Below are 24,667 nucleotides of genomic sequence, written 5' to 3' on the forward strand. Positions count from 1 at the left end.
GGGAGTGTAAAGGTTTAGAAATATAGTTGAATCGCTGAGTTTATATTTAGGTGTCAGTGTCTCTCAGCCTGCATCCCTTCTGGTATTGTGGCAAATTCCATTCCCGGCCTTGAAGCAACTAGGAGGGCAATACCAAGTCTCTAATGGGGAGAGGGTGGGAGTGAGTGACGATGTGAATGCATGGGAGATTATTACATAGAAAACCTAGTTGTGCCCAACTTGTCTGTATTTGGCCAGGTTATCTCTGGAAAATAAAATTGAAGACCTTAGAGCTAAATTGCTGTACCAGGGACATCAGCGATTGCTGTGTATTTTGCTTCACAGAATCGTGGCTATCCTCCGCCATTTCGGATACTTCACTACTCTCTTTCAAAGGGAGAGGAGGTGGAGAATGCTCTCTGCGGGCGGTGTACGTTCCGCCTCAGGAACCGAGCACCGTGGCCAGCTGGAGGATTCTCTGAACGAGTGCAGGTCCAGCAGCAGCGGCCCAGCCTCCAAAGGGCCCGCCCGGCGTGGCGTGGCGTGGCGCGAGCTCCCTTGGCGCCTTTGCGTAACACGTCAGAGGGGCGAGGCGGCGGGGAGAGGGCGAACGCTGCGGCTTGCTGCACCACGTGGTGGTGGCCGGGGAGAAGGGATGGGGGCGGGGTTTTGCGATCACGTGACCTACCGGCGGACAATGCCATCCGGAGGAAGAATGGGGGGGGGTGGTGTCCTACCAAACATAGATAACATATCCCTCAGCCCCCCAAAAAGAAAGGAGGTTCCCCCCCGAAGATATATTGTTTAATAGTTTTTAAAACATAACAGCAAGCCTGGTCTGTGAGAAGGAAAGGAACTGTAGAAGAGTGGAGACAGAGAGTCCACCCCTCCATCAGGTCCTGGGTCCCGCTAAGGCTCCGCCCCCAGCCTCCCCCACCCCCTCCGTCAGTCGGGACCGCAGCGGCCGGGGCGAAGGCAGGATGGCGTCGAACGGTAAGTGGCGGAGGTGCAACCGATCTCCATCACTCATGCCCAGTCTGATCGACGCCTCCGGGGTCGGAAGAATTAGTTTATTTCGGCTTTCCCCCTCCGCTGTAACGCCGCCATTTCGAGCCTCGTACTCCCCCTCCAGCCGCCGCCATTTTGTCCGCCCCTCTCCATCCTCGCCATTCCGGTCGTTAAATCCCGCCGCTGGTCTCCGCGCTTCCCCGCCGACGTTGGTCTGAAATGGGCGGCGATTTAGCCATTTCGGGGGAGGGGGGAGCTCGGTGTCGCCGCCGACATTTCGCGGCTCCTTCCCGCATTAACGTTGCGGGTGCACCTTTAAATCTGTGTCGCAGCGGCAATAAAAGTGGCGGCGGCGGGTCATTTGTTATGCGCGGGTGGATCATGGCGCGCCGCCCTTTCACACGGCAAAACTCCCCCCCCACCCCACGCACTTTTCTCCCAGTTGGGAACTCCATCATTCCCCCAGCCGAAAATAAAAAAATCCGCTGGGGTTCCGTCCGCCCTCCCGTAAGGTGGGGGCGGCGCCGGATCCCATGCGGGGGAGGATGGCGGCGGATTGCGCCGGGTATCTCCCCCCTCCCCCCGGCGCCGGGACAGGCCATGGCGGATGGGCGACATCCGGGCTTTTTTCTTCCTTGGCTTGGCGTGGTGCGCGGTGACGTCAGAAGTGCCTGTCCATCACCCAAGAGTTGACCCTCATACTGGGTTTGGGGAGCAGTTCCGCTCTTTGGTTTGGATCGTACTGTACAGTGGGTGGGTACACTGATTCCCCTTTTGCATGCCCCTGCATAAGGTAACCTGGTTCATCGTGGATATTGAAACCTTGCTTTGACATCTAGGTAATGCCAATGATGCCGGGTACCCAGAGATAGCAGGATAAAGTGTGAGGCTTGTAGAGATATTAAGAATTGTGTTTATCATCACTGAACTGCATTACGTCTCACAGTAGCAATACAGTGCAAGTAAAAGTCATTCATTTGTGCGAAAGAGAATGGCAAGGTTCATGGCTTCAGAAATATGATGGTGGAGGGGCTGAAGCTGTTCCTTAATTGAGTATGGATCTTCAGGCTCCTGTACCTCCTCCCTGTTGTTAGTATCAAACAAAGGGCATACAGTCAGCCCTCCTTATCTGCGAGTTCTGCATGTGCGAATTCAACCAACCGCGAATCGAGAAAACACAGAAGTGCTCTTGTTCAAGCATGTACAGACCTTTTTCTCTTGTCATTTTTCCCTAAACAATGCAATATAACAACTATTTTACATAACATTTACATTGTATTAGGTATTATAAGTAATATAGAGATTATTTCAAGTACATGGGAGGATGTGCGTAGGTTACCGTGGATCGGGATCGGAAGCTAAATCGGAAGTTCTCTTACTGAGTAAGTCGGAACGGGTACATCTGATATTATTTAGCGTCAGTTAGTCAAACGTTTGTCTTAGTATATAGTATATATTTTATCTTTCAATTCAAGTCAAGTCACTTCTATTTAAGTCATTTGGACCATAACTGCTGGTACAGTAAAAATGGAGACCTTTTTTTCAGGACCATGGTGTTACGTGACACAGTACAAAAACTAGACTGAACTACGTAAAAAATCAACACAGAAAAAACTAGACTACGCACCTACCTAGGACTGCGTAAGGTGCACAAAACAGTGTAGGCATTACAATAAATAATAAACAGGACAATAGGGCATATATAAAACATGCATATAGAACACTTAAGAACGTATATTTCAGCACTGGGCTCGGGGACAGAAGTTCCCGAGGCCGATCCAGTGACAGATTGTTCCTGAGCATGCTCTGCATCTGTGCCTGGTTGATTGGAGGAGCAAAAACCCAAAACTCAATCATTAAACCACTATGTTGCTTAGTAATAATTGTAGCTTTCATTGGGGCAGGGCCTATCTCACTTTATCCTTTAAAATTGTTCCGATCGTTAACCAGCTGACACCTAACGCTTTTCCAATGACCGATGGCGTTGCACCTCTTTCTGATTGCTTTATTATTTCCACTTTATTTTCAATTGTGATCATGATTATTTTCATGAGCAGAGACACTGCAGATTCAGAACTCTGCTGCTGGGTCCTAATGTCCACTGCACTGAGACAGGTTAAATAAGGTCTCGGGTTCTGCTGGGTCCTAAGGTCCACCGCATTGAGACAGGTTAAATAAGGGACTCGAGCATCCGTGTTTTTTGGTATCCGTAAGGGGTCCCAGAACCAATCCCTCATGGATAAGGAGGGCCGACTGTACCTAGGATGGTGAGGGTACTTAGTAATGGACGTTGCCATCCGTGTTGAGGTATCGCCTTTAGAAGATGTCCTTGGTTATAGGGAGTGTGATGGAGCTGGCTAAGTCTACAACCCCTGCAGCATTTTGCACATTGGAGCCTGCATACTGGTGATGCACCAGTGATAAATCAATATGATAAATCTGTCGAAATTTGCAAAATTCTTTGGTCACATACAGTTCTGTGCAAGTGTCTTTGGTATCCTAGATTTTTCATACAAATTCAGTTTTAGATTTTTTTTGTCTTTGCATTAGTCTGTTAGTAGAAAAAAAAGTGAATTTTTGTGTTCCAAACACTCATTTTCAAAAAAATGGATGTTGGAGAAACTTTATGGAAGAAAGTAACATTAAATAATAGACCACTTTTCAAATAAAAAAGCTGATTAAAGATCTAGTGCTTTCCCAGCACATATGGTGAATGAACTGTTGTCAGGCTTTCAGCTGTGTACAGGTATTGATTATAGCCAGTGTTTGAAAGCCTGTACCCGGCTGGAAGCCGAGAAGAGATTTTTAAAAACTTGATTAGTTTGTAGGTGTAGAGCCCAGTGCATTATTAGATAAAGATATCAAGCAGGTTCCACTGATCAATGACAAACTAGTTGAGTGAATGAAACTGCTACTGAAAAGGCTGCAGAAGGAATCAAAACTGGATGGGAGACAACCAGACTAATAGGAGAGGACGTGGCACATGTGACAGATCAATCTTCAAATCGGCACCATGGCAAGGGTGAGCACAGCAACAAGACACAAGGTGGTCACCCTGCAGGATCACTAAGAAACTGAGAAGGTTGTGGACCAGAAGCTGAGAGAGACAGCGAACTGATGACCCTTCTAAATAGGAAGAAATCCAGCACTCACGGAGAGTACTGGAACGCAAGTATACTCCTCTACGTTCCAGAGAAACCTTGTTAGTGGTCTTTGTGGAAGTCTTGCTGCCAAAAAGCTAGACATCTGAAGTGGAAACAAAGCCAAGCAACTCACCTCTGCACAAAAACACAAGGACTTGGGCGCTGAACAATGATAGCAAGTGCCCTGGACCCACGAGTCAAAATTTGAAATTGTTGGCTCAAGCAGGAGGCAAACTGTCCCTAGAAGAGCTGGAGAGTGCTACATGAATGAGTGTCTGCTGCCAATTGTTAAGTACTCTGAGGTGTTCCCTGCAGCTTTGGATCTGCATTTGTGCTCGTGATCTGGTCAGAATGAATGGAATCCTCAGTGCCGAGAGGTACAAGCCGATTCTCATCCCTCACACAATTCCATCAGGGAGATGTCTGATGGTTTCCAACTTCATTCTGCACAGGACAATGACACTAACCACAGCCAGGTTTATACAGATCTATCTTCAGCAAAAAGAAGAACAAGGAATTCTGCAATAGATGGTATGTCTTTCACAGAGCCCAGATCTCAACATCACTGAGGTTGTCAGGGATTACTTGGAGAGACAGAAGCGAGTGAGACTGCCAAAGTCTGCAGAAAACTGGCAAATTCTCCAAGATACTTAACAGGCTACCAGCAGATTTTCTTATAGCATGACAATGTAGTTCACACTAATACTGATTTGAATTATTTTTATTTTTAATAATTTTTTTTTGATTTTTAGAAACTTCATTATTTTTGAAAGCATTTTGCTTTATAGAATTTTTTTGGTACATCTGCCTAAGACTTTTACACAGCACTGAATCAGATCTCAAACTGCTAATGAAGTGGAGCTGGTGACTTGATTGAGTGCGTGATTGTGGGTTTTGTAAGTTTATTTTCACTCAGAGAAGCAGTTGTGAGACATTATTCAAGCATACTGCAGTTACAGACATAATCGGTACTTAACCCAAAGTTGTAATTTAAACACAAAATCAAAAGGTGTGAAAAGTCAGGAGACAGCAACTGCTCAAACTGCAACCATTCTCAAACCAGAATACACAGACTCAACCTTAATCGTTATTTACGGGAATCCGAGACTCCCCAATTCCCTTATAACTTTATCACCTCCCCGTCTCTTAAAGCGTTCAAAGCTGACACCATTTTGCCTTGCAGGCTTCCATTTTGTTTTACACATTTTAGTATATATGAGGAGGAAATAAATTTAACCCTTTCCTTACAAGAGTGTACAAGACAGATTTTTCCACTATTTCTTGGTAAACGTGACAATCACAAATTGATTCCAGTTCCGTCTGTTTCCTCTGGAGTGAAGGGGGCTGAAGGGATGGCGAGGGGTGTAAGAGGGGTGGCCGGTTACAGTCTTTTTCAGTGGGAAAAGGGGAGTCTGAAACTAGAGCATTGGCTTAGTGACAGGGAAACAATTCAAAGGAGACCTGAGCAGCAACTGCTTCATGCAGAAGGTGGCGGAGATGAGGAATGAGCTGCCAGAGGGGAGATTTCGAGAGATCCGGACCAAGCACAGCCGTTTGGGACAAGTTCAGGAAGGCACCTTGGTCGGCATGCAAGAGTTGGGCAGTAGGGCGTTCTGTGCTGTAATGCTCAGTGACACTTCACATTCTGTCAGTTGTGTTCACTGATCCTGAAGGTCAGAGACAGCAGGGGGGCAATCTGCTGAATTTGCCCTTTGACTTCAACCATAGACAGCACCTTACCCAGTTGCTTCATCGCTTGGTACTGTAAGAAACCAGACAGTTGTGGGCATAGCCCAGTCCCTCACAGGAACAAGCATCCCTTCTGTCTACACTTGTTGCTGCCTTGGGAAATCAGCACCATGTACATTCTCTCCTCTCCACTCCTGTCGTGCAGAAGATGCAACAGCTCCATCAGGCCCAAGGGTAATTTCTCTCTCTAAGGCTCTTTGCAGTACATGTCACACTAATAAACTCATTTACACATATGTGATGCTGCTGCAATTGTGCATGTCACAATAAACATTTAGTTTAAGCTCATCTCATAGGGTAAGATGGACCCTAACCTCACAATTGACCTCATTGTGGTCCTTGCACTGAATTGACTGCCTGCACTACAGTCTGCATTCAGTTTCTCTTTCTTGTCAGTGTAACTATGCATGGAATTACCTGTCTGGTTGGCACGTGAACAGAAGCTGTCTCTGTACACAGGACAGTAATACACCAATTGAATGAACAGCGGGATCCATTGCTGTGCAAGTTGATAGGGAGATTTAGAAGGTGTATGTATGTTACCTTCGTTAGTCGGGACTGAGTTCAAGAGCTGCAAGGAAATGTTGCAGCTTCATAACACTGGTTAGACCTGTGTTCAGTTCTAGTTGTCTCATTATCAGAAGATTGTGGAAGCTTTAGAGAGGGTACAGGGCCAGGATGATGTCCAGATTAGAGAATGATTTTATGAGGAAGGGTTGAGTGAGCCAGGGCTTTCTGGTGCACAGGGGGATGAGAGACTTGATAGAGGTATATGAGATTATGAGAGGAAAGCCAGTGCCTATTTCCCAGGGTGGCAATGGCTAATATAGGAGAACATCCCTCTTAAGCTGAGTGGGCAGTTCAGGGGTAGTTTGCGCCCCACACAGTGATTTACTGTTTGGTGTGGTGTTAGAGGCAGATACGTTAGAGACAGTTAAGAGACAGAAAAGAGGTTATTGGCTGCAAAGGAGGAAGAGTTATATTGATGATAGGTTTATCTGGGTCAGCACAGCATCATGACCAAATCTTGTGCCCTACTTTTTATAGGTACCATTACCAATTAAATGACTTAAGTGGTCCTGTCTGCCTTTTGTGATTTCTGTACTGGAGCACCTCAATCCCCAGAAGCAGCAAAGTTTTGATTTTCTCTTGTCTTTTCTTCATTGTAGATCTTGGGAATTACGGACAGCCGTCAGCTCAGAGGTAAGCCCACCGCTAGTTGGTCCCACCTTCTCTTCCCCTGCCCCCCACTTGTCCACCTCTACTCGGTCCCACCTTCTCTTCCCCTGCCCCCCACTTGTCTGACAACAAGAAACTCCTCACATGGGTCCCTTCCACCATGGACATTCTCTCCCCTCCTCCTTCTGTGCAAGGACAGAATTAGGCCTTTGACCCATCAATTCATGGCTGCTGTATTATCCCCCCTCAACCTCAGAAACCCCATCCATCCTGCACATTTTCTCCTCTTGCCTCTCCCCACCCCTCTCCCATTGGGCAGAAAATAAATAAGTCTGAAAGCATGTACCACCAGGCTCGAGGACAGCTTCTACCTCGCTGTTGAAAGACTATTGAATGGTCCCCTAGGATGGACTCCTGTTCTCACAACCTGCCTCACTGTGACCCTTGCACTGCACTTGTTCTGTAGCTGTAACACTTTATCTGACATTTGAAATGAAATAATCTGTATGGATCTTTTGTTAGACAAAGTTCTTTGAGCTTGGTAATAGGTTCCACTGAAACTGTGCCTTGCTGTGATACAGCAGTTGAGCTCCTGTAACTATCTACCTGGTTCTGATCTTGCACCTGATTGTTTACCTGCACTGTAAATTTTGTGTAGCCGTTACACTTGTGTCTCTGCTCTCATTGTACTCTTGCTGTGCACTGTGTATCGACTTTCCATTGTATTGTTGTAGATTGCTCAATAATATTCCAGTTTGTCTGTTAACCTATTCCTGCCCTCTCCTCTAGCTACGGGGGTTACAGCACCCAACCTGGGCAAGGTGGCTACACCCAGCCTCCTCCCCAGGGGTACAGCCACCAGGGCTACAGTGGATACAGCCAGCCAACGGACTCTTCTGGCTACAGTCAGGGCAGTGGCTACAGTTCCTCCTACAGCCAGGCACAGACTGGTAAGTGTCGTTGGCAAACCCTGGTAATGGGTTTACAATAGTTCTGTGGGTCTCAACAAACAGTATGACATAGCGCAGACCCCTTGGCCCATGGTATTATGCTGACCTTTTAAACTACTCTAAGATGAATCTAACTCTTAACTCCTACATATTCCTCCACTTTTCTATCATCCATGTGCCTTTCTAAGAGTTTCTTAAATGTCTTTAATGTATCTGCCTCTACCTCCATGCCTGACAGATAGATCCATGCACCCACCACTCTTTTTAAAAAAAAAACACCTGTGACATCTCCTGTACTTCAGTCACCTTAAAATTATACCCTCTGGTACTAGCTGTTTCACCCTGGGACAAAGGCAGTGGCTGTCTACGCTATCTTTTTCCTTTATCCTTCCCTCCTACAGGGCATTGAACAAAGTAGAACAGTACAGCTCAATAAACTCTTCTTTCCCCTCCAGAAGATACAAAATTATGAAAGCATTTCCCAGCACGTTCTACCCTATCAGTTGGTCCTGTCTACATCATCGTGGCCCTTGCACCATAATGTCTGCATGTCCCTCTCTGGCATCGACCTCATCCTCCCTTCCTACAGAGCCCATAACCCTCCAGTGATGTGCCCGTTTAGGAGTCTGAAATGGTCTGAATGTATAAGCCTCTACGTCACACCAGGCAACCAGCACGCTGTAAAATAAAACGTGACATTGACATCTCTCCTAAACTTCCCTTCGCTTGCCTCGGTACTGACCATTGCTACCTTGGGAAAAAGATGGTGGCGGCCCACTTTATCAATGCCTCATAATCTTATGCAGCTCTATCAAGCTGTCCTTTGTCCTCCAAAGAGAAACACAATAGCTCGCTCACTCTTTTAAGACGTGTTCTCTAATCCAGGCAGTATCCCAAATGGCAGGGGGATGCAGAGTTCTGGGAAGAAGGCAGGAAGATGGAGCTGAGACCATGGCCACTGGTCATATTGAATAACAGAGCAGACTCAGTGGGCCAGAGGGCCCACTCCTGCTATTGTTTACATCATTCTGTTTCCAGCCCTTCATCTGCTGTTGTCAGCCCACAGAGGGAGAAAGGTACTCAGCAGGTTTAGCTGGAGCACAGGAGAAGGGTGACAAATGCAGATGTGACTCTTCTTCCCCCAGCAGATACGTGAACTCTCTGTAAACTGTAAATCTTTCGTTTTGCACTCTTTGGCGGTAATTAAGCTAATTCTGGTTGTCTATCCTGCATTGGCATTGAGTTGTACAGAACACCCTCTGCTCCTTTAAAGCCATCTCTCCATGTTGTCCGTCATGCTGCACTGGTAAACCTTTTCTTCCCCCCTCTGGTTGGCCTGCATCCTGCTATACCTTTACTATCCACGTACCTGTCCAAAAGCTTTTTAATTGTAATTCTACTTGCTGTGAACCACATGGTCTGCCAGCTTGTGCCATATATGGTCCACCCTCTGGGTGGAAAAAGTTGCCCCTCCTATCCCTATTAAATCCTTTTCATTTCACCTTAAACCTGTGTCATCTACTTCCTAATCAATAAAAGACTGCATTTTTACTTTCTCTGCTCCTCTACACCCCTGAAAGATAGTTTTCAGTTTTCTACGCTCTTAAGGAGTAAAGTCCCAACCTCTCCCTGTAACTCGTTACCTCTAGTCCCAGCAGCATCCTTGTTCTGCACTTTCTCTAGCTTGTTGGATCTGCTCATTCCTCCCCGTTCTGCTAAAGCTCTGCACAACCTCTGAAGCTTCTACCTCCTATAATGAAGGATGCCCACTGAATGAGTGAGTGTGGAAGAATTGCCCCTAAACTGGAGAAATACTGATCATCTACCTTAACTTTGCCTTTGTAGACTTCATAAAGTCTCTGCACGGCCTTCTGTTAGTAACCCAGCCTATAAAACCGCTCTTTATAGTTGCTCTGCACTCCAGGTGGTACTGCCCTGCACTGTTGTGGCCATGTCTGCAGATGCGAGGGACAGACCTGCACACCGAATGGGAGCTGATGAGTGTTTTGTACGACTGCAGTGTGAGCTCCCACCATTTACACGTTACAAATTAGATTTTATTTGTCGCATATACATCAAAACATTCCGTGAAATGTGTTTGTGACATGACCAACACAGTCCGAAAATGTGTCGCCACATAGGTACTAACCCTAACCCTGGCCATGTGTCTTTGGGTGTGGGAGGAAGCTGTGGCACCCGGAAGAATCCTGTGTAAGAGAACATGAATCTCCTTGCAATGGTGGGAATTGAAATAATGCTATGCTTTTATAAACAATATGATATGCCTAAGTGCTATGTTCTCGTTGTAGGGTATGGGACCCAGCCCACCTCTCAAGGCTACTCTCACTCTGGCCAGGGTGGCTATAGTTCCTCTGGCTATGGCAATACCCAGACACCACAGAGCTCCTATGGGCAACAGTCTTCCTACCCTGGCTATGGGCAGCAGGCACCTTCAGCCACCTCCTCCAGCAGGTGAGTCTTTGACCACAGCCTGGTCATGGGCTGATAACACAACAACACCAGTCCAGGGTGGTGATGGTGGGGGGTGGGGGCATGTCCAGCACCTGGTCCCACATGGTGGGAGGGGGCAGCTTGCTCAACGCCCACTCCCACAGGGTTCCAGGGTTGGGGGAACTGGGTGGTGTTTCTGGGGCGTGGGGTAGGACAGCTTGTTCCAACATCAGGGTTCCAGAAGGGGATATTAACTGTATATACCTGGCTCTTTTGACCATGAGTGCATTGTTGCTCCCTCAGCAGCTACGGGGGAACAAACTCGCAGACGACCAGTTACGGGCACCCACAGGGTGGTGGGGGCTACAGTCAGCAGCCAGGGTCCTATGGACAACAGCAGGGACCCTACGGACAACAACCAGGGTCCTATGGACAACAGCAGGGACCCTACGGACAACAGCAGGGCCCTTACGGACAACAGCAGGGCTACCAGGGCCAGGCAGGCGGAGGCTACGGTCAACAGGGCCAGTACGGTGGCAGCGGTGGAGGCAGCTCAGGGGGGGGTGAGTATTTGGTTCTGTTCAGGCTGCTACAACCGTGAGCCTAGTCCCTTGGGTTGCGCTGGTTCCAGCTTCCCCTGCTACTTCACTGGCATCACAGAGAACAAGGCCCTTCGCAGGAGCTGGGGAAGGGAGAACGTGGAGCAGTGCTTCAGCCTGCACTGTGCTGACCTCTTAGTATAAATCTATTTCTTCCCTTATTAACCATGTGTCAGGAACGCTGGGAGGGGGGTGGGGAAGAGAGGGATAGTTACAGGGCAAATATTCTCTGCAGTCGAGTTATAGAGCTGCGTAGCAGTTCGTCCCATTTGTCCGCCTTTGGCCCATATCTCTATAATCTCCCTTAATCATTGTAAATCCCTCTAAACCTTTGCTGTCCAGATACTGTTTGTGGTATTAATGCACTTGCCTCAACCATTTCCTTTACTAGCTCATCCCATCAGGTCCCCATTAAATTTTTCCCTCTCTTCTTAAACTTGTTCTGGATCCCCAACCTATCTGTACCCGTCATGGTTTTCTACATTTCTGTAAGGTCGCTTGGTTTCTTACTCACCAAGGAATATAGTCTGAACCTGCCCAGCCTCTCTCCATAACTCATTCCTCAAGTCCCTGCAACACTGTTGTACGTTCTATGTTCCACAGTGTACTGGTGTCTTGGGTGAACAAAACTGGACTACTGTTCCATACGTGGACTCACTGCCATCTTTTACAGCTGCAGCATAACGTGCACACTTCATCGCCCTGTCCCTCATCTAAACTGTTCAGTGAACGACCAGTCTCCTGTCCGAGAAGCTAGCTTCCATTGAACCTGCTGTGAATACAGTTCGTTAGCTCTCCTTTGAATCCTCCAAGGAAAACACGAGAGGTGATTCACTGAAAGATAGGAAGTCCTGACATGGGGTGGACAAGAATGTTTAAATCAGCAAAGGAGACAAAAGCGAGTGGTCTCTCAGACTGAGGATGGTCACTCGATTCAGAAGCAGGCCCTTTGGCCCAGATGTTAATACTGACCGGTGGTCCTATGAGCACTGAAGACTTTTGTACAAGTACTTGATGAGGACCGTCAGACATAGAAGCATGTTTAGACCATTTTGCCCACTGAGCCTTCCCTGCTACTCTATTATCCCTCATAACCCCGTGTTCCTGCCTTCTCCCAGTAACCTTTGATTCCCTGACCGGTCAAGAGCCTGTCTGTATTCCAATGCGCTGTGAGTAACGTCTTATAAAACTTAGTCTCCACGACTGCACCCCCCCACCCCTGGTCCTGTTTCCCCCACGCTCTCCTCTCCTTCCTCCGTGTTTCTGTCTCTTAACTGTCTCTCCTTTCCCTTGCAGGTGGATACAACCAGGACTCCAGCCCCGGTGGAGGCTACGGCAGCCAGGAGCCCGGTGGATATGGAGGAGGGCAGCAGGAAGGCCGTGGCCGAGGCCGAGGGGGGTATAGCCGTGGCGGAGGAGGTGGTGGAGGCGGCGGCGGAGGTGGAGGAGCTGGAGGTGGCAGCTTCGAGCGAGGGGGCAGTGGAGGAGGAGGGCGAGGGAGTCGTGGAGGACGAGGTGGGGGTATGAGGTAAGGTTCAACCTCTTGTTCCGTTCATGTGGGAGGGGGTGGGGAGACGTGTTTGAGGGGGCGGTAGAGGAGCCTGTTTCACCTCGACAGAAAGGCCGGTGTCACGGAGTGGTTCACCAGCTTCGTTCTACGAGGGATGTGTCATTAGGAGAGAAGAAGGTGGGGGGGGGGGAAGGGGAAGAGGAGAAGGTAGGAGAGGGGTGGGAGAGGGAGAGAGGAAGGGGGACTGTGGCCAGTGGAGGAGTGAGAGTGTAGAGAGAGGGCTTGGGGAGTGGAGAGAGTAGAGGTTAGATAGGGAAGGAAGGGATGAGCCAGGGATGGGAAGAGAAGGGAGAGGTACTGGGGAGGGTTGATTTGGGATAGGGCAGGAGGGTACACCACAAGGGATGGGCAGTGAGGTTTTGTGTGGGGGGGTACTGTAAATTTTGAGCCAGATTAGAATGGAATGGGGGCAGGTGTGTCTGGGGGTAATGTGGACAGATGAAAGGGGTAGTCCTAGGGGACTGGGTGATGAATGGGGTAGGTATTCAGGGCAGAAGAATTAAGGTGGTGTTTGGGGTTGGGGTGACCCAGGGAAGGGTGAAGACCAGTATCCAGCAGAGAAGGGAGAAGTGTTGTGACGATTAGGGCTTGGAGGCAAAGGAAGACTGTTTCCAGGGGTGGTGAATGGGTGGAGCACAGCTAGGGAAGGGGATGAGGGAGGTGTGGGAGGGAAGATAAACAGGGTGGGACATACTGGGGTGGGGGGGGGGAATATTCAGGGTAGTTCTGAGCTCGCAAGTACACTGACAATGTTATGAACCAGTTGCATGTGGTGGGTGGGAGACAAAAGCTGATCGGGCCGGGCCTTTTTCCCTACCCTGGTGTACCACCCTGTGTTCTCTCGTATCAAACCGAACATTGTGTCGTTGGCCGTCGGCTGGGGTCTCCTGACAGGAGCCTGCTGTGCACTCAGCTGAAAGTGTGTGCTCGGTGGGGCGCCAGGGGAAGGAGAGGCTCAGGCCAGCTCTGTTGTATGTTCATCTGTGTCTGCAAACCATTCTGTTGACAAAGAGAAGGCCGTGGTGTCCTTAAGTCTACCAAGAAGTGGTGTGATTCCTTTTCTAAAATAAAGGGGGTGGAGTACTGTAATTTTTGTGGGGGTGGGCAAAGGGCTGAGAAAAGCTCTGTGACTATCTCTCCACCGGGTCAGACATACGCTAGTTGCTTTGTTTGGTGTGATGGTAACCTGCCACACGCCAAGACTTTGGCACGGAGCCGGGTTTGCTGCAGGGGTTCTCACATTAACTGCTGGTGTGTATCTCTGGGTTGGCAGATCAGGGCTGGGTGTGAATGACGGGCATATGAAAGCAAATATATTTACTACTTTATCTTAGATAAAACACATTTATTTATCTGCTGTTTTGATGTTAACAAATCTTGCAATTTTGTGTGTCACAGGTTTCAAAGTGAAATGAACTGTATCACTTCTGCACCCCTCCACACTAGTTTACATAACCAAAATCCTTTTTGTTTTTTGTTAATCCAAGAGAGTTGCATGCCGTACACAAATAAAGTTGACACCACAATTCAGCCGCTTTTAAGGTTAATGCAAGTCTCAGAAACAAAAAAAAAACAAGGTTTTGTATACACGTAAAGATTCTGCCATAGTGGTGTGTGTTAAGAGTGGAATCAAAGGTAACAAGTACAGCGAGGTGTCTTTACAACAGACGCACCTCTGTGTAGTTCTACATACTTACCGAATGAGTCCTGTATTATATTTTACATATTTTTATACCTAATCTTTTTTTTGTAGAAGGCAAAACTGTGTGCAGAGCTGTTAATGGTAAAATTGGCTGAGCTTAGTATGTGAATGTCCTATGCAAGGTTTGGTACTAGAGAGTATATTTTATGGTGAAATTTGGACAGATAAGACTTTTGGAGAAATTCCAACATACCTTTCGGTAAAAAGAGATGGTTTGCATTAACAGTGTCATGTTAAAATCAAAGGTCTGGTTTTTTTGAACAAAAAAATAAGTGTATATATACATGTAAATATACCATAGGTCTAAGTTCATACACGTACATATACATACACACACCCACCCACACAAAACATGCGCACACACAGACACGTGGAAAAAGCTTCAATATCTTCAAATTTGTCTTCTCAGCGGTGGTGAACGAGGTGGATTCAATAAGTTTGGTGGTAAGTGAAAGAGTTAAGCAAATCAAAACCAAAAAAAAGCAAAAAAAACCTCTAAAGACTTGAAGCATTCAATGTGTTTAACGGAGTATATTGTGGATCAAAGGCACTGTTATCATGGTATGACTTGTGGGGAATGTAAGGCATGGGGTTTACAAACACCAATCCCTTCTTCTCCCCTCTCTCTGCATCCCTTGGTGAGAGCCACTCTTCTGAGTGCCTTCCCTCAGCCAAATATCATTGTGTCCATCTTAAAAACATCAAAAACTGGGAGGGTGCGAAAGCTAATCTAAGCATCTTAAAAACAACCAAAAAAAAACAAAATACAGTGAATGGGTCATGGTGTTACTGATGTGCATGAGTACAGAGACTGGTGTTTATCAAAACAAAAGTAACGGCGTTTGTTGGTCTGGAAAAATAACGCCACAGTGTATGGGTTTAATATAGCATCTATTCATGTGTATATAATTGAATGGTTACAGAGGGGTTTGCCAACGTGTTACTGACTTGTGTGATGCGTCGGAAAGATGGTGGCCTCCAACTCGCCTTGCGGGTCACTCGTGGGACAGCTCCGGTCTTTGTGCATTCCTTTCGATCTCTGGGGAGTTAAAATTGAAGGTCGGCTAGTGCGACATATCCAATGTTGGGCACATGTAGCTACTGCCCATATCAAGCTAAAGAGACAGCAAGGAGGTTCTGTTTAGGGCGTCCTGGACTCGGGCAGAATGTCCTTGCCGTGTAATGTTTGTGTTTTTGGGGGGAGGGTCTCTTTCCTCTCTAGTTCTTGTTTCTCTTCTTTTGCCTCAATTCTTCACCCTGGCCACTTTTCTTGCATGAGAAACTGCTTTGTGCCAACCACCGATCCCACTGCAATCATGCCACATCTGCCATTAACAACCCACCCACACTCTTCAAGTCGGGTACACTTGTGGTCATGTAAGTTTACTGTTAGTGGTCAGAGAGGACCACCCCCACTCTTTCACTGTACTGTCCCTGTGCCCTTTACCCCTCAAACTCCCTATCCCATGGTTTGTCGCAGAATGGGCTGTCGGGCATCTTAATCCAGAGTGATGAGTCTCAGAGTTAGTCAATCTACGGCTCCACTCCCCCAGCTGCTGATCATGGCCTGGACGTCTTCACTGGGCTGAAGAGCTGTGTTGAGTGAGGGTCTTGAGCAGAAATTTCTCAAAACATGGGCAAGCAAGCACACACAAGGGGCTTTGTTTTAGAATCAAGGATTGAAAGTGAATGAAGCTTGCTGTTTACTGCACGTGTCCTGGGTGTTTGTCAAGCTTGTGTGTGGGGGCTCCACTCGAGAAGGATTTCCACCTGTCTGCTGCTGGGGAGAACAAAAACACCCCCAGCTGGTTACGGATCAGTTGAGTTGGAGGAAGGGGGCAAAAGTGGCTCATGTTGAGAAAAATGAAATGGTTTGTTTAAACAAGAGTGAAAAAAAACTTAACACACACACACACTCTGCCTCAGAGGTTGAAGTCACTGGTGGATTTGGTAATTGGTCACAGCATGATGTGGAAGGTTTGCTGCACAGGCAGGTTTTTTGCCACCCAGGGAACGAGCAGGCGGCGAAGCACTGACAGGAGTTGGAGTCTCAGCTCTGTTCTGGAACATTTCGTTTGCATTGCCGGCGGGTTCTATGCTGCGTGGCGTTCTCTCACTTTCTCCCCCTCCCCTCGGGGCTGGGGGGGGTTGTGGAGTGGGGGGAGAGAGAGAGAGGCGGGGAGGTCCAGGTCTCAGGCATTAACTCTCTCCCTCTTTCTTTTTCAAACCCAAGGTCCCCGGGACCAAGGTTCGGGAAACGCCAACCCAGGTAGGAATGACTCCTCGTTTTCTGTTCCCCTCCCCCTGCTTAATTGTTGCTGGCGAATGTACAGGGAAGGGGATTGGAGGGGCCAGGGTGGTAATCCTATAGTAAGCATACCCAAATGCATGTGCCATGTCTTTCTTTAAACCCACCCCATAATGAAAAAAGCAGATGATCTGTACTGTGAAATGTAGCAGAGAATGATATTTTGAAACCTGTCAGCAACAAAATTAATACACAGGAAAGAGACTGGCATTGGCTTACAACAACAGATGTTGGTTGATGGATTTTGAAATCCTCGCAGGCCTGGTTTACACGTTGAACCTGTTCCCGTTAGCTTCACTCTGCTTTTTCTGTTGTTTGTTGGTGAACGTGGGCCATTCAGTAACTTCGGTAAATGCTGTATGTGGTGGCTTGGTACCTCTGTCAATGTTCCCTCTGAGCTGTGCGCCTGCACACATCTTATACGACTGGCGCATAGCAGGTGGCCACCCTCTACCTCGCTGGCAAGTTCAGTATATTTTACAATCCTACACAATCACATTCCCTTTCCCAGTTTCTGATGCAGTTTTATTCCTCTTAAACAATTAACAACAAACTGGACTTGGTACTTTATAATCCTTGGAAAAGCTGTGTGTTTACTCCCATTTAAATCAGTGCACATGCTGCTGTCAGTGGGCAAAAAATGGCACAGCCCAAGAATTCTGCACACACTGGTCATTACAATTAGAAGAAATATTCGCCACAACAATTTTGGAACATGTTTTCTGAAACGTTTCATTTATTTCAATCTATTTTTATTAATAGTAAAACAATACACATGAGTAAGCAACAGGACTTGTCATATTATGCTAAAAAAGATTGTAATTATTGTTACAAATTTACTAATCCATGATGATCACTGCTCCAAATAACCAGGGCAAATGAGAAAATTCTTTTTAAAAGATTATTGCCAATTCGGGCACATATTCAAAATGGCTCACCACCCTGGGTTAGAATATGGCGGAATGCTCTGGTGATGTGTTGATGTGACGGTGGGGTGGATTGTGTTAGTGACAGGGTTACTGAGGTGTAGGTTTCAGTGACAAGGGATAGAGTGATGGGTGGGGATGTGTTCCCGTGGTAACTCAGAAAGATATGTCATTTCTCTTTCCCCTGTTGCAGGCTCAGACCAGGACAACTCCGACAACAACACCATCTTCGTCCAGGGACTTGGTGAGAATGTCACTGTTGATACTGTGGCCGACTTCTTCAAGCAGATTGGCGTGATCAAGGTGAATTGCTGACCCCACTCTGGTTCCCTGGCCTCACGCAGCATCACCGCCAGTACCTTATCTCACGGCCCTTTGGCCCAATGCATCTGTGCTGGCCACAAGGTCAATGTAATGCTTGCCTGTGGTTCAGAACAGTACAGGCCCTTTTAATCTACTGTACCCTACCCTACCACATTGTCATCCATTTATCTTCCTCTGCCCGTGGTCCCTGTATTCCAGGCACCCACCACTCTAAAAACAAAACCACCTTGGACCATCTCCCCTAAACTTTCCTCCACACATCTTAAATGACGCCCTCTGGTATCTGCCACTGCCTCCCTGTCCACGCCTCTTAACATCTTGTGCACCTCTGTCGGGTTTTCTTTCATCCTTCACTCGCCCTTTCCTCTAAGTTTGTTCAGCGTCCTGGTAAATCTTTTCTCCACTCCACATCCTTCCTATAATGAGGTAACTAGAACTGAATACGTGTTTTCTGGTGTTGCAAAATTACCTTGCAACTCTTCAACCCACCTAAAGCTAGCCCACCATACACTTGGGTTAGTGATACTGTCAACACGTGGCAACTTTGAGGGATCTATGGACGTGGATTCCAAGATCTCTGTTTCTCCACACCGCTAAGAATGCTGCCATTAGCGCTGTACTCTGCCTTCAAAAGTTTGATCTGGGTGCCTAGAATGAGTCTTCCAGGGGTACTGGTGGAGGCAGATGCAATGCAGGGATTGAAGAGGCAGTTACGGATGCGGGGTGGCTGTGGGGCAGAGGGATGCAGACTACGTACAGGGAGAGGAGATGGTTTACTGTTGGTTCAGACATTGACTGTGTCTGAGTGGTGTAGGGATGTTTGATGAATGTTCCTCAGTTGGCCTGTGAGGGGTTTGATGGCTGGTCTGGGCAGAGGTTGTGGTTGGTTATATGGTGGGGGAATGGTGTTGGGAGGTGCGGGATAGTATCCTGTTTTTCTCACCTGAACCCTTCTCTTACCCCCACTGCCACTTTGCAGATGAACAAGAGGACCGGGCAGCCCATGATCAACCTGTACACTGACCGCGAGACTGGCAAGTTGAAGGGTGAGGCCACAGTCTCCTTTGATGATCCTCCCTCTGCCAAGGCAGCCATCGACTGGTTTGACGGTGAGTGGCCATGGGTAATGGGAGTGGTGGTGGGAGTGGGGGGTCCATGCTGACTTAAGAGCCTGGGAATGCTGGAACACGAGTGATTTTCATGTTGTATTTGGCATGTTACCAGAAACTCTAATAGATGCATCTTACTTAACTGGTTGAATCACAGCCTGATATGGAAGCACCAATGCCCAGTCCATCACAGGCAAAGCGCTCCCGCCACTGGGCACATTTACACAAAATGCTGCCACAAGTAAGCGGTATCCAGCACCCCACCCTCTAGTCCAAGCCTTCTCACTGCTACCATCAGGAAGGAGGTACAGAAGCCTCAGGTTCAGGAACAGTTACCAGCCTTCAACAGTAACTTCACTCACTGCTACTCTGAACTGATTCTATGATGTACTATGTATGATGTTCTATTTTGCAACTTTTTATTTATTTGCACATTTTGTTTTTTCCACATTGTTTGCTTTTCAGCCTTAGTTGTGTATTGATTTTTATAAATTCATTAATTTTCATGTAAAATGTCTGCAAAGGTTGTATATGGTACTTAGTTTGATAATAAATTTACTTTGAACCAGAAATGAGGTAATGGGTGGATGAGAAGAGGAGGGGAAAGGATAACCAAAATGGGGGAATTGAAGAAGGACATGCTTGTGTTGGAAAGGGTCCAGAGGAGGTTTCTGAGAATGATCGCGGGAATGAAAAGGTTATTGTTTAAGGAGCTCTGTGCCTGCACACTGGTGTTTAGAAGAATAAGCGAGGGTATTATTGAAACCTATCTAATTAAAGATCTAGATAGACCCTTTCCAACGTTGGCACATTTTGTCTTATGTACGGAGCCTAAAGCTACTTTCAATATTCTAGATGCAGTCTCACTGACGTCTTACAAACCCCTCAGCGTTACATCTTCCAGTCCTCTGGAAATGAATGTGAACATTGCTTTTGTCTTCCTTATTGTTGACTCAATGGTGGAGATGCAGAAGGACTCTGGGGAGGGAGGATACGGCCTTCCTGTTGACGGTATTGAGGGAGAGTAGTTTGTGACCAAGCCTGTCTCACCAATTCTTTCCTCTGTGTCTCAGGAAAGGAATTCAACGGTCACATGATCAAAGTATCCTTTGCCACGCGCCGTACCGAGTTCAGTCGTGGAGGCATAAGAGGCGGGGGCAGAGGAGGTGGAGGTCGTGGGGGTGAGTAGGATTCATAATGCTCGGGCCCTTCAAGTACCGTAAATTCCGGACTATAAGCCGCTACTTTTTTCCCACGCTTTGAACACTGCGGCCTATACTACGGTGCGGCTAATGCATGTTTTTTTTTCATGCCACCAAAAACATTTTGCCTCGTAACAGTAGACCAATAAAACTGATGAGTAGTTCACAGAGGTCCAATGAAATTGTACGATAAATCAAGCGCACTTTCACAATAAAATTATTGTAAATCAGTCATTTGTACTCACCCTCATCAACATGGAAAACACTCGAAGAAAAGCATATGATGCAACTTTTAAGTTAAAGGCGATCAATCTGACGGTCGAAGAAGGAAATCGAGCTGCTGCACATAATCTTGGCATAAATGAATCGATGGTGAGACGGTGGAGACGCCAGCGTGAAGAACTGAGTAAATGCAAAAAGACGACAAAAGCTTTCAGAGGTAATCATAGCAGATGGCCCGAACTTGAAAACTTCCTTGAAGACTGGGTTAACACACATAGAGCAGGCGGCTGCGATGTTTCCACCGTGCAGATCAGACTGAAGGCTAACGCAATCGCCACCAAAATGAAAATCGAAGATTTTAGAGGTGGGCCATCGTGGTGTTTTAGATTTATGAGACGAAAAGGCCTGTCCGTCAGGGTACGCACGACTCTGTGTCAGCAGCTCCCTCCCGACCACGAGGAACAACTTGCTAACTTCCGCACATTCACTCAAACAAAGATAGCGGAGAATTCCATCGGGCCAGATGATATCATAAATATGGATGAAGTACCTTTGACGTTTGACCTGCCTCTCACTTGGACTGTTAATAAAAAAGGTGACTCGTCCATCACACTGAAAACAAGTGGCCATGAGAGAACGCATTTTACTTGTGTTCTGAGCTGCACAGCATCCGGACTAAAGCTTCCACTGATGGTGATTTTTTAAGCGGTTGACAATGAAAGTTCAGTGAAAGCTGCCATCAAGAGTACAAACTCAATTCCAGCTGTGATTCCTGGGGGCACCACGAAGTATTTGCAGCCACTGTACATCAGCGTGATCCGGGCATTTAAAGTGGCGCTGCGCGTTGAGTGGGAGGCTTGGATGACGAGCGGCGAGAAATCCTTTACCAAAACAGGACGCATGCGAAGAGCATCTTTAACTCAAGTCTGCCAGTGGATCCTAAATGCGTGGAGCCGTGTCACAACATCCACCATCACCAGCGGGTTTTGAAAGGCTGGACTGCTGCGTGATGAAGAGGACCGCGTGCGCTTAAGTGTGAGCGACTACGAAGAGACTGAAGTGAGTGACGAGATCCTTAGGTTTTATTCAATTCGGACACTGAAGGACTTTGATGGTTTTAGTGCACAGGAGGAAGATGAAGGCGATCAATAACTTTTCCTGGTAGGCTGCAGTATATATATTTCTTTTACCAGTCGTTAGGAGATATTGGAATGTTGTTCATGCACTGTTCAGTAAAAAAGTATACGCAACGTAATTTGTGTGTTACCGATACATATGTATATTTAAAAGTAGCTGTATTACAGGCACTGTTCGAAAAAAAGCGTTTGCAATATATATTTGTTTATGTTACCATACCGATTTAATTAAAAGTTAAAAAATCCTCACGTGTAATATCTTTGTGTAAATATCTCATATTACAACGTGGGACACCTGCGGCTTAAAATCCGGTGTGGCTTGTACAAGTACAAAATTGATTTTCTTTCTAAAATTAGAGCGTGCGGCTTTTAATCAGGTGCGCTCTGTAGTCCGGAATCTACGGTAGTTGTGGGGTTGGGGGGACTTCTGCTTGTCGTGGTGGGGGTTGGCTACTCCCACTGCCCCTCTTCTACCACTCCCCGCCCATGTCGCCGCTATGGAGATGCCAAGGGGTAGGTGGAGCCCAACTCTTGGTCGGTCGGTTTCTCTCTCTCTCCCGTTCTCATCTCCCACTCTCTGGGTCAGGTTCCATGGGCCGTGGAGGATTCGGAGGTGGTCCACGAGGTGGTTTTGGAGGCGGAGGAGGAGGAGGTGGTGGTGGAGGACAGCAGCGAGCTGGTGACTGGAAGTGCTCAAATCCGTGAGTATGAGAGGTCTTCTCAAAACCCTGCCCAGCGTTGATGAATGTCCAGGCTCAGAATAATACGGCGCAGAAAAAGGCCCTACTGGTCAAGATCCCCATCTATGCTCGTTCCATTTGCCCTCAACCCTTCCTATATGTGTACCTGTCCAAATGTTTTTTCAATATCATAAACGTTCCTTAACCAGTTCCTCTTGCAGCTTGTTCCATACATGGACCACCCCCTCAGATACTGAATATCTTTCCCATTTCATCTTAACCCTTTGCCCTCTGGTTTTTAATTCCCAAACCCTGGTGGATAAGATAATCATGGTTCGTAATGGCATCAAAGGTTGGGGAGAATGCTGGAGTTGCGAAGGAAGATAAATAAGCCATAGTGGAATGACAGAGCATACTTGACTTCTTATAGTCATAGTTGTGTATTCTAGTCATTCCCCCTATTGTGGCCTTCTAGGAAATTAAACACCTCTGTAAGATCACCCTCCAAGGAGGACTCCCAGTGTGCCCAAACTCTCCTTATAGCTTAGTCTTTTGAGTTCTGGTGATGTCCTTTTAAATCTCCTCTGCACTGTTCCAGCTTAATAGCATATTTTCCCCAGAGAAAAGCCCAAGCCTATTCTACCTTTCCTTAGTATGATATGCTTTCTAATCCAGGCAGCACTGTAGTAAATCTCCATTGAAGACTCCCTAAAACTTCCACGTCATTCATATAATGAAGGAACTAGAACTGAAGGCAATACTCCAAATGAGGACTCACCAATATCTTGTATGACTGTAACTCCTGTACACAGTGCCCTGACACATGGAGGCCAATGTGCCGAATGCCTGTGTCGCCACGTTCATGGATCCCCTGTTGATGTACTCTGCTCTCCCTCATCCCTGAAAGTCTTGCCTAAAATTGTCTTCCAGAAACATCCACACCCAGTCTGTCCAATCTTGAAACTGAAGCCCTTCAGTACAGCAAAATTCCTATCAACCATTTCTGTAGCTTAAACACTCCTTGCATTCAAAAGCCTGTTATACTACAACGAGAATATTGTGTTCAGTTCTGATCAACACGTAGAAAGGATGTGGATGCTTCAGAAAGGGTGAAGAGATTTACCAGAATGCTGGGTCGTCTAGAGAGCATGTCTTATGAGGAGAGGTTGAGTGAAGTATGGCGTTTATCTTTGGAGAGGAGGAGGAAGAGAGGTGACTTGGTAAAGATGATAAGGGGCATAGATAGAAGTGGCTAGCCAGAGACTTTAGTTCCCAGGGATGAGCTGAGCTGCTCATACATAATATCCCAACTTCATAGTCAGTATCCTTACTGATGAAGGGCAGAGTGCTAAATGCCATGGTCACTGCCCTGTCCACCTGTGAAATCACTCCCGGCAAACCCCTAGGTCCCTCAACTGTGTATCAGGGCCTGTGTAAGCCTGGTGTAGAGGACCATTGAGTGCTTGGGAAGTTGGTGGACAGGACTCCAGTCGTTATCTGAATGATCTCTCTCTCTCTCTCTCTGGCAGGAGCTGTGGCAACATCAACTTCTCATGGAGAAACGAATGCAACCAGTGCAAATCTCCCAAACCCGAAGGAGCAGGCGGGCCACCCCAGATGGGTAAGTAGGGGTTAAATTCCATGTGAGTGTCTCTGTCTTGGGAGTGGGTGGAGGGAATGTGCTTCAGATCTCTCTGCCTTTGCCTGACATTTCAGCCTCCGTTTCCAATGCAGGTGGTTTTGGAGGAGGGGATCGCGGAGGCCGTGGAAACTTTGACCGTGGCGGTTTCCGTGGCCGTGGAGGGGACCGAGGGGGATTCCGGAGCAGAGGTGGTGACCGAGGAGGGTTTGGCATGGGATCTGGGAAAATGGACTCCAGGTAAATGGTTATGCTGACCTTCGTATCACGAACATTTTCAGCCCCTTCCCAGACGCTCAGTTCACGTCCCTCATGCCACTGACTTTGTAACTGAAGACACCCTTGTTGCTGAATGTAACAGTCTAACCCATTTTTGTTTTGCTTCTCTCTCTCCCCCTCAAGGAGTGATCACAGACAAGACCGAAGAGAGAGACCATATTAGTTTGTGTACATACTCATTGGGACCTTGGGATTTCTACCTTTTATTTTTTATTTTGTATACGGTTTCTGTGTTGATTTGTGCATCAAAGTGTGTAATAACCGTTACATTGCGTAAGAGCTTTTTTTTGTATTTGTTGGATTTTAACCTGTATTTTCCACAAGTTGACATTAAACCTCCAACTGTTTTAACTCCTCTCGTTACTTCTCCCGGAAAAGAGATGTGCCTTTCCCTGTCAGCATTCAAGTGGATGCCTCTATGGGTTCTGGGCAAGATGATAGGATGGAAAGCTATAAGGAAAACAGCCACCGATCCTGAGCAAGACAGAGAGAGATCAGGTGCGTGTGTACGT

At 47.1% G+C, this 24,667-nt stretch overlaps 1 protein-coding gene across 2 annotated transcripts; it reads left to right on the forward strand.

The window, feature by feature from the left end:
• Positions 1–850: 850 nt before the first annotated feature.
• Positions 851–24,502, forward strand: fus (FUS RNA binding protein). 2 transcript variants are annotated; one of them, XM_059953418.1, is made up of 15 exons: positions 851–972; positions 7,049–7,082; positions 7,848–8,008; positions 10,318–10,480; positions 10,763–11,022; positions 12,355–12,586; positions 14,740–14,774; positions 16,564–16,599; positions 17,758–17,867; positions 18,868–18,997; positions 20,071–20,178; positions 22,144–22,258; positions 23,767–23,858; positions 23,972–24,116; positions 24,279–24,502. In XM_059953418.1, exons 1-15 carry the CDS (start codon positions 960–962, stop codon positions 24,316–24,318), a joined length of 1,674 nt encoding a protein of 557 aa, XP_059809401.1. In that variant the 5' UTR covers positions 851–959; the 3' UTR covers positions 24,319–24,502. The 2 variants fall into 2 exon arrangements, with proteins under 2 accessions (XP_059809401.1, XP_059809402.1); XM_059953419.1 differs by having other exon boundaries at positions 10,766–11,022.
• The last annotated feature ends 165 nt before the right edge of the window (positions 24,503–24,667 follow it).

The sequence above is a fragment of the Hypanus sabinus genome, chromosome 29 (assembly GCF_030144855.1).
Source record: "Hypanus sabinus isolate sHypSab1 chromosome 29, sHypSab1.hap1, whole genome shotgun sequence".
Classification (NCBI taxonomy): domain Eukaryota; kingdom Metazoa; phylum Chordata; class Chondrichthyes; order Myliobatiformes; family Dasyatidae; genus Hypanus; species Hypanus sabinus.